The sequence below is a fragment of the Manacus candei genome, unplaced genomic scaffold (genome assembly GCF_025592945.1).
Source record: "Manacus candei isolate 608988 ecotype Guabito, Panama unplaced genomic scaffold, ASM2559294v1 h1tg000094l, whole genome shotgun sequence".
Taxonomy (NCBI): domain Eukaryota; kingdom Metazoa; phylum Chordata; class Aves; order Passeriformes; family Pipridae; genus Manacus; species Manacus candei.
Window position 1 is genome coordinate 2,389,099 of NW_026138142.1, and position 12,760 is coordinate 2,401,858.

General features: G+C 37.7%; 2 protein-coding genes across 2 annotated transcripts in view; one reads left to right on the forward strand and one right to left on the reverse strand.

The window, feature by feature from the left end:
• Positions 1-12,760, reverse strand: part of LOC127461029 (sodium channel protein type 5 subunit alpha-like) — a 114,118-nt gene that overhangs the window by 55,077 nt on the left and 46,281 nt on the right. The gene's annotated exons all lie outside the window — the stretch shown is intronic.
• Positions 1-12,760, forward strand: part of LOC127461040 (sodium channel protein type 5 subunit alpha-like) — a 30,833-nt gene that overhangs the window by 9,317 nt on the left and 8,756 nt on the right. The window contains 10 exon segments of the mRNA XM_051768282.1: positions 207-392; positions 2,575-2,766; positions 3,534-3,636; positions 4,571-4,800; positions 4,923-5,075; positions 6,235-6,588; positions 7,338-7,805; positions 9,234-9,330; positions 9,935-10,089; positions 12,304-12,493. Coding sequence (XP_051624242.1) covers positions 207-392; positions 2,575-2,766; positions 3,534-3,636; positions 4,571-4,800; positions 4,923-5,075; positions 6,235-6,588; positions 7,338-7,805; positions 9,234-9,330; positions 9,935-10,089; positions 12,304-12,493 — 2,128 coding nt within the window.

Genomic DNA, 12,760 nt, shown 5'->3' on the forward strand with positions numbered 1-12,760 from the left:
GGGTGTATTTCTAGACCTCGTGTATAACTTGGACCAGAGGCTGATCTTAATAATTTAATAAAAATAGTTGTTTAATAAAAATAGTTATGCAGTATGTTAACCCTTTGTATTGCATAGGAAAAGAAATTTTTTAAAGTTAGTTTGAAATTGTATTGTAAATAATAGTTTGTTAAGAATATATCACAATTTTTACCTTTTCCTCACAGACTATCCGTACATCTGGAGTGACCTGCTTTTTTTTTTTTGTGGTATTCATCCTTCTCTGCTCATTTTATCTCTTCAATCTGATCATGGCTGTGGTAACTACGGCATATGAAGAGCAAAACAGAGCTGAAAGAGAGGTCAAGAAAAAACTACTTCAGGATGCCCAAGACATTATAAAGAAAGAACAGGTTTGTAAATTATTACATATAATAAGTGGTTCCTTCTGTTTTCTTCTGTATGTGAATTAGGGAAATGATGTTTTGAATTAAACATGTGCTTCTTACAATACTTTCTTACATTTCATTTCTCTTTGTGTCTCTATAAATCCACATGGATTTATATAGTGTATATATATTATATATACATAATATATATGTATTTGAATATATAAACATTTCTGTGATACAAAAAACCATCATTGAATTTTAGGATTTGCAGACCTGACATTGTATAGGAATGGCTTGCTGGCAAGTTTGTAGCTTTTATGGTATTGCATAGGTGCTGCACTCCATGGTTTTCCCCATTCTTGTACGCTACCATTATTGCTGTGGACAGAAATTCCTTTCTCTGGGTATTCCTTCTTCCTATTACTGTGTAGTCTCATGAAGGAAATATGAGTGAATACATTTACATCCATGAGAAAAATTGTCATTTATGCAGTTCCCAGAAGTTGGAAGTTTCAGTGCTGACAGAGTTCAGGCCTGATTAAAAAGCCTTCCAAGAGCCACAGTGCTCAGCATTTTAAAGGTTGTCAGGCCTCTTTCTGAGTGATGGGATGCAGGAGGTCTATCAGTTGACAAGAGCAGGAATAGTCTTTAACCAGGATAATGCTGTTTGTTCCACATTAAGTTCCATGTTGATATCGAGACTGCATTAGTTTCTTTGCTGTTGTTTTGAAGAGTTAATAGACACACATCAGATTTCCACAGTGTTTCCTCTTGGCATAGTATTGTTCCAGTCATTCATACCTTGGTCTGAAAGGGACCAGGGATCACCTGTTTTTATTTCTGATAATCACTGAGTCATGGAATCACAGAATGGTTTGGATCGCAAGGGACCTTCAAGATCCTCCAGTTCAGAATGAGCTGGAACACCTTCCACTAGACCAGATTGCTCCAAAGCCCATCTAACTTGGCCTTGAACACTTCCAGGGATGGGGCATCCAGAGTTTTTCAGGGCACCTTATGCCAGTGCCTCACCACCCTGCCAGGAAAGAATTTATTCATAACATCTAATGTAAATCTCTCTTCTTTCCCTTTAAAACCATTAGCCCTTGTCATGTCACTACCTGCTCTTGTAAAAAGTCCCTCTCCAGCTCTCTGAGCCCCTTTAGGCACTGGAAGGGGCTCTAAGGTCTCCCTGTAGCCTTCTCTTCTTCAGGCTGAATGACTCCAACTCTCTCAGCCTGTCTCCAGAGCAGAGGTGCTCCAGCCCTCAGAGCATCTCCGTGCCCTTGGGCAGGTCCATGTCCTGCTGATGTTGGGGGGGGCCTGGAGCTGGACACAGCACTGCAGGTGGGGTCTCAGGAGAGGGGTGCAGAGAGGGAGAATCACGTCCCTTGACCTGCTGCCCATGCTTGTTGTGATGCAGCCCAGGACACAGTTATTTCTGGGCTGCCGGCCCACGCTGCTGGGTCATCTCGAGCTTCTCATCCACCAGAAGTGAAACTCTAAGCCAAGGCAGCAGGATGGGTTAAAAATTATTGGTAAGACCTATTGTATCTTGTAGCTTTTTATAAAAGAGACCTCTGATTTACTGCTTGCAGTCAAAAATGTCAGATTTGTAAGAGGCCATACAAATATTCTCTAGCAAGTATCCAATTTCCTCATTAAGGTGTAAGGCATCACCATTTTACCAAGTTCCTCCTCTAGAGCTGTTGGCAGCTCTGTAATGTTTCCCTGCCTGACATTCCAGCTTACCAAGCTTTACTTAGGCTTTTCTTCCTTCTAGTTTCCTTTTGACAGGATTAGTATTTTAGAAAAGTTGAACATCTTAGGATTTAGATTGAGCCCTTAGTGTTCTGTTGTCTTTGGACTCAAGGTCCTTTTCAAAGCAAGAAAAGGGAAGTAAAAGGATAAACCATAATATTCTGTAATTCAGAGAAAAAACACAATATTTAATGTGACAAGAGGAAACTTGAATTACAGCAGCTGACAAGTAACCCTGTTTGGTCTTTCCATATTGTGAATAGTATTTTGTATTCCTGTCTTTTTATAGCAGTTTAATATTTGAAAGCTAGAAATTGTTAGTGTAAAGCATTCAGAGAGCATAAGAATTTAATGAGTAAAAATTAAATTGAATATTATCCTAGTCCATGTGTTGGCATTTGCCTTGTGTTAATAGACAGACCTTTGGCCTTTTCTTTTACAGGAGTTGGCTGCAGCAGAAAGCAGTAAGGCCTTGCAGGTTGGGTCTGAAGTGCCAGCTGGTGACTTGAAAAATTCAAAAGGAAATGAGAGTAATAGAGAAACACTTATTTTAAGTCAAAACGTAATTTTAGGTGATCAGGAGAAGGAGGAGCAAATATTTCATTCACAGCCTGGTCACTGCCACAAGGAGCTTGTAAGTATTTGAAATAGAAAATATATTCATCAGACTTGCATGTGATATGACAATTCACTGAGCAGAAAAGCTTTCTTTCTTTGAAGTTTTTTCCCTCTGTTGTTTTTTTCTTCTTGCATTCCTTGGAATAGCTTGTTTTTTAAAACAATCTGAAAATTGTATTTTGGGATGTGGGGGAGACAGCACTATTTGGACTTGAAAGGGAAGTTGGAAGTGGCTGTCAGTAGCACATATTATTTCATATTGAAATGATTTCACATTAAAAAAAAGAAAAAAAGAAAGGAAAACCTAGAGCATGATGCAGTGTGAGATGCTCTGACATAAAGTTCTTTTATTAGTCTAATAAACATAAACTGCAAGAAATGTGGCAATTACCTGTGGCTCTCCTGCAGCTGAGGACTTTTCAAACAATGTACTCTCTACTTTCATTGCAAAAGAGGCTAAAGATGCTAAGTCAAAGAGAAAAAAGTATATCAAGCAGAAACATTTTGGTAGGACTTAATCAGTTTATAAAGACTTGAATGGATCATTCCTCTAGTGCATATTCCTATTTTAAATCCCAGTGTCTCATCCCCAGTTAAAGACAGATGAGCAGCAGTAACGAGGTCAGTGTTGTATTTTTTGTTTTATATATTGTCACCAAAGTAAAGCTTCTCTTCAATGTGTATTTAAAAAGGCATATTTATGTCATGCTGGACATAAATATTGTATTGCCAGTTTTTCATATTCCCTTGCTATGTTACCTTCTGTTGTCTTTCTAACCAAAGAGGCAGATCCTGCTGTCCTATGATGTGTCAGTGGACTCTATTAATGATCCTTACCGAAGACAGAGGTTAATGAGTGCAGCTGCTATTCTTACAGACTTTTCAGGTAAGTAACTTTTCCTATGGGTTTGTGTAATGTGACCTGAGAGATCAAACTGTCTGAAATACTCAACATTATTTTAAAAGCCACTAGGGGAAATTATGCTGCAAATGTAAACTTCAGGAAAACAAAGATTCTCATATCTCATATAACTGTGACTATAACTCAGTTACCAAGGGTAAATCATGCCTGACCAACTTGATTGAAAGAAGAGAATTTCAAAGTGTGTGTAAGCAGAAACGTTGCCCATTTTCAGAGGAAGAGGTTATGCAGTCTCTGACCTGATGGCTGGCCCTGCTTGGAGAAGGGGGCTGCATTACAGATCTCCTGAGCTCTCCTCCAACCTCACTTATAACCCTGTCCTCAGCTATGGACACCTGTGGCTGGGCAGGTTCAACTCACAGGAAACAGGTTGTCATTGTCCCAGAAAAAGTGATTTCTCTCCTTAATGCAGATCCTTTATCATCCTTTAATAGTGTAATCATAGAATCATGGAACTGTTTGTGTTGGATTGCACATTAAGGATCATTTTGTTCTTACCCCCTGCCATGGTCAGGGACACCTTCCACTAGACCAGGTTGCTCAGAGTCCCATCCAACCTGGCCTTGAACACTCCCAGGGATGGGGCATCCACAGCTTCTCTGGGCAACCTGTGCCAGGACCTCCCCAACCTCACAGGAAAGAATAATAAACATATGAAGAGGTGGGGAACATCCCCTGTTTCTGTCATTATGACATTTGTTGATGGTGACCTGCAATAGCCTGTGATTAGTGTAGCCTATTTTGTGTAGTAGGAGTGAAACAACTCTTTTCAATGATGCCATTCTGCTCACATGAGATTGATTTTTCTTTCCAATCTTTTCTCTGACTGTCTTTTTCTTCACACTGTGATATTCCACACAGGATTATTCATATGCCACTTTCCCTCTTTCTCTGCTAGAGTCAAAAGTGAAATGTCCTGCATTGTGGAAACGTTTTGCTCTGAAGTGTCTAGTTTGGAATTGTTGTCCACTCTGCAGAGCAGTCAAAGAGAAGGTGAAATTGGTGATTTTGGATCCATTTGTTGATCTCTTTATCATAGTTTGCATTATCTTGAACACCTTATTGATGGCTATGGAGCACCCTGGCATGTTGCCAGAAACCAGAAAAATGATTGCTATAAGTGATGAGGTAAGTGAGGTCTATGTTAGGGTGAATATTGGGTTATAACCCTGTATTTATACTGGAATAGTCCCATAAGGAGACAGACTTCTTCAGTGACTTTTTTCTGAATTTCTTTTTTGTCTTTCCAGGTCTTCACCCTGATTTTTACACTAGAAATGATCTTGAAAATCATTGCTCTAGATCCTTACTACTATTTTCAGAACAAGTGGAATGTTTTTGATAGCTTGGTTGTTTTGATTGGCCTACTGAGCTTTGGAACCATTCTGTCACCTTTCAGAGTGGTAATGATTTCTTTGCTTTTTTTAAAAGTACGTGTATTGTATAGATTTGTGAATGATTACAGTGAAATATCTTGTCATTATTTTACTGATGAATCTGTCAAATCAGTTCTCTTTGTTGGTAAATTGTAAGCCAACATGAACATTTCATTAAAGCAAATATTAATTAATATTAAAGAATACTTTAAAGTATGTTTATTATACTGTGTATATTGGATACTACAAATCCTCTGGCACAGTGTGCTCCCAGGGAGATCTGACCCAGCAGAGAGTTCACTGGTTCTCTGTTAGGTCTGTACAGTGGCACTGCTCAACTACATTTCAGAGCTACAATCAGGAGCAGATATTATCTGATTGTTTTCCTGTGCTATAGGATAGCAACGATTCCTTCACAGCTTTTCCTTTTGAGCTGAGATTTGTAAAATAACAGAGCTTTCCTCAAGGCTTAGTCTTGGCCTTGAGGGCTCTTCAGTGCTTTCCTCCATTTTAGGGAGAAAGAGGAATAGTTCTGAGATGTCTGTGTATAACATTGCTTTTATATTTATGTCCTTACTGCATATTTTTAATGTTAAATTTACTAATTATTTCAAAATTCTTCTGAGCATTTCAGTCCACAAGCCTAGAAATGCAGTTGAATTCTGTTTCCCCTTGTTTATCATTACTGAGAGATTTTCACAGCCCTGAATGCTAATTTGACCAAATACCTCCTTTTTACTCGTGGCAGTACATAGAGTAGGTCCCATCTGGCTTTTCAGATCCTATTTTAAGTCTGTTTGATGAGAGGTATAAAAAAATATTTGTCTTATTGCATTTGACCAAAACTCAGTAATTTCATAACCTTTTCCAAGTACTCGTGACCTACTTCACTCTATAGCTGTTAATTGTATTGCTATTAACATTATTACACTGGCACACTCTCGTATCTAACTTAGCACAAACAATTTGAAACCTTCCTTTGATACTTCTCTGCTCTCAATAACATTAACTCTTAGAGCTTAAGCACAGCAGTTTTGCATCAAAACAATTAAAAGCTTTTCTTGGGGAAAAATGACAGTGTTACTACAGTAAAGGCAGCATGATAAATGCAGGGTCTGGTTTTTGTGTGGGCTGTGCTGTCTGGGCTGTGTTTGATCTTTATTTTTCTCTTGTGTTTTATTTACAGATCAGGATCTTCAAATTGGCAAAGTATTGGCCAGCCTTAAATACTCTTATGAAAATAATTCTAAAGTTATTTGGTGCTCTGAGTAACCTCACTCTGGTTTTGGCTATCACTGTATTTATTTTTGCTGTACTAGGAATGCAGCTTCTGGGCAGTAATTATGAAGAAAAATTCCATAAAATAAGCACCAGTAAGGATTTACGCTGGCATATGAAGGATTTCAGTCATTCAGTCCTGATTATATTCCGAATATTATGTGGAGAATGGATTGAAATGATGTGGGAATGTATGGAAGTGGCTGGACAGGGGATCTGTATTACCTTTTTCATGCTAGTCCTGGTGATAGGAAACCTGGTGGTGAGTTTTAAGCTGATTCCCAGTCCCTACTGAATGCATCCAGTTACACTGGCAACTGATTTTTGCAGAGGGAAACTTTATCATTTCAAGAGTATTCACACTATTCTCTTTTCTGGATGTCACTTGACATGTTTTTCTTCAATATTTTTTTTTTTTTTACTTTTCCCCTCTCTTTCTCTTTCTCACACAAGAGGTAGAAGCAATGCCAAATTATTCCCTCTCCCCACAGTATAGAAGTGCAGTGCTTCTGATAATGTGGTATCTGATGTCTTCATCTTTTGTGTTGATAGGATCCAATAACCAAACTGTTCAGTGCTTTTAATGCTTATCAACTTGTATTATCAAGAGGTTACCATACCCAGATGTTCTGGTTTGTGTGACATATAGTAGATGGAATGTAAATGTACTGGAAGACAAAATCTTTTTCGTCTGCTTGGTTTGTTGGTCTATACCAGACCCTTTTGGATGGTGGTGTTATTAAAACTCATCTTTGCTCTTTTTCAACATATCTATCTCCTCATACATTATGGACATCAGAGCAGGTGAAAATATATTTGATATACCCAAACCCTCACGTCCTTCTGTTTTCTCCTGCCATTCCTTCCAGAAGGGGCCAGATCATACTATAACAATGTTGCAATATAATAGTAAATAATTTCATGGCAATGTTGATGAAAGCAAGACTGAGGGTTTCTGAAGTGTCTTTTCTGTTAGCGGTAGTGTCCCTAATTTACTTTAACTATTTTAAGGTGGTCAACTTGTTCATTGCCTTGGTGATGAGTTCATTGAATATTGATGCCTCAGGAGGACAAGAGGAACCTGGAGAAAGGACTAAATGTCAGATTGCCCTTGCACAGATTCACCAGGTCCTGAAGTCTTTGAAAGACAGAATTCTGGATCCTTGTGGCAGAAAAATGAAAGGAAGCCTCAGAAAAACAGACAAAAAGAAGACTTTGGAAGAAATTTCTGGCAAAAACATAGAGGATAATAATTATGCCATGACAGATGTCAGAAAATACATAGACAATAATTGCTTTGACATAGAGTGTTACTATAATGAAGAGAATTCCTCAATATCAAGGAAATACGAAGATCTTTCCAGCAGTCACAGTACCTGTGTTCCCATTGCAAAATCAGAGAGTTACAGTGACAAAAGTGATGATGAGCACTCTGTAGTCACAGAAACAGAACACAGAAAACAGGTAAGAACTGTTCATATTTAAAAAAAATACTGTAACTTACATCTGTAATTGCCATCTCAAAGACTCAACAGTAAATATTATCCCTTCTGTCATTTCTGCCATTTTACTTCATTCTTCTAGTCTTCATTTTCCAAAGACATTTTGACTATCAACTTTTTCACCGTTCTCTTCATGGATAGCCATAATTCTGCTTTGGTTTGTTTTGTTTCCATCTATTGCTGTCAACAAATAAATGAAGTTTGATGAAGACAGACATTCCTTCTTTTTGTCTCCTTTGCCTTACACATTTTGGAAGGCAGCCTCTTCTGATGCTTCCATGTCTCTTCTCAGTTGCCATTTGCTGTGGTTTGGGTCATATTAGGAAGCATTGTCAATGGCATGTCTTTGGACAAGTTCTCAAAGAAGCAAAAATTGCTGATCACCTTAGAATCATCTGTGGCCATTTCAAAGATGTTATCCAGAAGCATTTGATGACAAAAACTGCTGCAGTGGAATCTGGTCTTTCTTGGAATTTGTGGAGACAAAAGGACTGGGAACTAATTGGGATCACTTAGGTCTTCTGCCTGTAACTGGAAGCATGAGGCTGTTGGGGTCCAGCTGCAAAGGTTAATTGGATGCAGGAATCCATCCCTGAGCTAAATGTATTTCTTGGGGAATGATACATTTCCACAGTAAAAGCTCAAGAGCACAGTATTTGAAATCAAGGAAGAAACTATTCTATTACAAGCATTTTATGGATATCATTTAATTATCTGTAAAAAGACAAACATACTAGTGGAAGATTCTCTGCCCATGACAGGAGGTTTGGAACTAGTTGATCTTTAAGGTCCCTTCCAACCCAAACCCTTCTGTGATTCTAAATTTTGTGGATGTTCTGTAAAAGAATTCTGACTTTTAAAAATGACTGTTGGAAAGGTTTCCATTATTTCCTGCAGGGAGACAGATTAGAGAACAGCATAGAGAACAGCAACAGAGTTCAGGCAGCTTCAGTCAGATTTCTAAGACTCCTGAAACCATAAATGTTTTCACAGTAACACATGAAAAGCAAGAGCAAAAAGAGGTAATTCTAACTTTTATCAACTTGTGGAATATGCTAGAGATTCAAATTGTCACAGCTGTTCTCTCATTCAGCAATGACAGGACAGGCTGGGATTTTCTGAAGAGTAGCAAATATAATGGCTGTGGAGGTGGCACATCTCTCTAGAGACAGTAATAGCATGGAGGTTTGTGTCTCATCAATAGCCATGGTTAATGGTGTAACTTAATGTATAACACTGGTAGTTCAACAACAGTAAGGTAATTTATAAACTGCAGAATTCTTTTGGGGAGGAGGGCAGGGGGATGATAAATTTCATTTATTTTTGGTTTTTTAACCTTAGTAATGAAAAGCAAATAAATTCTCCTCTTTCTCCTTCTCCCATGCAGAAATGTGGTGCTGCTCACAGCTTTTCTGAAGCCAGCAGTGTGGATGCAGTTGTTGGTCTGGAGATGTTTTTCCACACTGAAAACTCACACCTGCCTAAGGACTGTTTTGGAGAAAGTAGGAATCTTTTCTCTATTGTGCTAATACCAAACGAACAGTGTTAAAAAATATCCACTTGGAACATGTCCAGATTAGCAGAATCTGTTTTCCTGCTCATCCCAGTGTTGACATCTGCCTTTGATTATCTGAACATCTCCTTAGACTCCATTGACTCTCATGCTTCAATCCTGCTGCCTTTACAGATTCATGGAGACTGTTTCTGGTGCAAAGCAGTGAACAGGGAGTTGTAATGTCTCTGCAATGCAAAACAGTGTAATAATCAGTAAAAATATTAATTGACTAACCTACTAGTAACATACTATCTCTTTTCAAAACAAAAAGAAGAAATGCAGAAAATAAATGTGCTTTTTTTTGTGCCCACAAGCCTTCCTGCAGAAGGGCACAAAAGCAACTATCTTTTTCCCATATATGAGTTGCTCTATTAAAAGAGTTTTGTCTTTTCTTTAGCTTTAGATCATTTCAGCCACAGCATCACCTCATAGGTAAAACAGCACATTCTTTCTCTAATCTGTAGAAGCTCTCTTTAAGATGTCTTATACTTTTTTGATTCCATGTCTCAGCATTTTCCATGGAACCAATATACTGTTCTTTCTCTTTTCAGATTGTGGTAAATGTTTCCCATGTTGTGTAGTGGATATCACTAAGTTTCCAGGCAGAAGGTGGTGGAACTTCAGGAAAACCTGCTACAGAATTGTTAACCATAGTGGGTTTGAATATTTTATGATTTTTGTGATAGTATTGAGCAGTGCAGCACTGGTAAATTGCATTTAATTTCTCTAATTTCGCATTGATTGTTGTCAATAAGGAAAATAATAATATTTGATTGATTTCTTCTACTCTGACATTCCTTCCCACAAGGAGAGATAACAGTGTAATAAATGCATCCCTTAAAAGTGATAAGGCTTTTCCCCACTTTATTTATTTATTAATATAAAATCCATATTTAAATATATGGATTTAAATATATGGAATTGTGACTTTTCAAAGAATATAATTCTTCATACACTTATGTGTTAATTACAAGACTAAACCAGAGTCTGAAATTACTTAGCACTTCTAAATAAAATAACACTTCTAAATGCTCAAAGTAAGGTAACTGCTCAGTAAAAATGTAGATTCAAAATCATCCAAACATTATGATTAGAATCTAAAAGTGAAGTTGACTGTAAACTGATAGGTGAGACAACATTTCATTACTGCCCTGATCAGATCCATTTCTACTCAAGAATAAGGGAACTTCTATGATTTGAAAGCGTATTCACTCTCGGCTGAACGTAATTTGTTAAATAAAATGTTTTTAGTGCAAAAGGAACATAACCAAATAGTCTGAAAGGGATCTATGGGGTAAATGTCAGCATTTTCCAAATAAAATCTGCTCTGTGTACACTAAGTTCAGGTTGTTCACTGAACTATAGATTTGAACTGTCTGCTTTAGAATTCCCGTGGCAAAATCGCCAAGGGAAATCCCTGGGATTCTTGTGAGGGCTCCTCTCTATTCCTGTGGAACCAAACTGAAGTAAGGAAGGAAACCGAGTTAGTCAGATCCTACAGCACATTAAGGAATAAACTGAACACAAAGCTATTTGGTACCCAGGTGCAAAATAACAAATCAACAACATCAAAGATGTTTTGCAGTGAGCACTTTCACATGTGTTGACCTTTTGCAAAAAGGGACTTGTCCATTTTGTTTGATTGTTTCTTTGTTTTCTTTGTTTATAAAGTTGTATGCTGGTAGGGAATTGTCTGAACCAGTTAGAACAAAGGTAAATCACGATGTCCTTGCCTTGAAAGGAAATTAAATGAGATGGTGATGACAGAATAAATTCACAGAAATGTGAGTACTCAGTGCTCAGAGCAAAGGAAGAGTAGTTAGGAACTTAAGTAGATTCTAACTTTTAAAGGTAGCAGCAATTAAGAGTAGGTAGACACTTTAAAAAGTTAGAAAAACAGTAGTTAAAAGTATGAAAAAACATCACTGCTAAGGAGCAGGTGGTTTGACTGGTAGATGGAGATCAAGGTAGCCAAGGTTTAGCAGGGAATAAGAGGACATATGATCAGACTTGCTCAAGAAAAAAGGTCAGAAATGGCAAATAGGTTTATGTACATGAATGCCAGAAGTTCTCATTTACCCACACTCAAATGAACAGTCCCATGGGCACAGGGACAGCTCTGCTCTGGAGGCATTTCTCCTAATTCTGGCACAACTGGAAGACCCGTTTAGGTCCAGAAGCAGAATCACTGTTTTCTAACACTGCAGAACAGGAGTGCAAAGGTTTTATTGGATTATACCTAGGAGCATCTCTGCTCCTTGTTTTTTCAGTGGTCTATGCTCCTGCTCCACCTTTTCCATGGCCTTTTAGACTGGATTTTTAGGCATGTCTTAAGTGCAGGGGAGCAAATCAGGTCTGCTGTAATACCTAAATGAAGTGGAGATGGGGCTATAAGGTAGGGGAGAAGTGCTTGAAAGGAGGAATAAATACATTTCCAGAGGCTTGGTGAGGAAATAATGCAAGATGTAAAAGGAATTGGGAATAGATTGGCAATATCAAAAACTTAAAATTACTTAGCAAGGCAGAAAATGCATTAAACACAAGCAAACACTGATGTGAACAGCAGCAATCAATAAAGCATTTTCCTCAAACCATGACACAAGGTTTAGGTGAAAAAACTTGTAACTCCAGGAATGAACAGTTCCAGATAAGGAGTTTGTCATTCTTTTCAATGTGTGTATTACAGCTCTGCAGGCTGACTAAAGACGATTCATTTGGAAGGTCAGAGTCTGAAAGACAGTGATTAATGTGTTCAAGTCAGGCTTTAGTTTTTTACTTCTAAGTATAAAACTAAGTGGTGGTTGTCCATAATTTAGTATGAAATGGTTGTAATCAGACAAACTGTGTATTCTTGTGCAATTTAAGAATAATTTTCCATACAACTACTGACCTGTTTTAAATCTGAATTCTGAAATTCCAGGCATTTGAAGATATTCACCTGCAAAATAGACCAACAGTGAAAATGATCCTAGATTGTGCTGATAAAATATTTACCTTCATCTTTTTGATGGAGATGCTTCTGAAATGGGTAGCTTATGGATTGCACAGTTACTTCACAAATTCCTGGTGTTTGCTTGACTTTGTCATTGTATGTGTAAGTATTATATTCAGCTTGTCATACATTTTGATTTTTGACATTTTCTACCTGGATGGATCTGGACATGCAAATTCTGATTATGAGTGAAAGGCAGTTTCCAAAAGCTGAAAAACCTGCAATCCAAAGAGACCTTAGAACAAATTTAAATGGAAATTTTCAGCAGTAATCAGAAGTTGCTGAAGAAACTTTTATTAGATATCACCTCTTATGGCTATTTGTAAAGAACATGTAGCATAACTTCAGCAATTACAGTTTTCTAATCTTAATAGCAGTGCTGTCC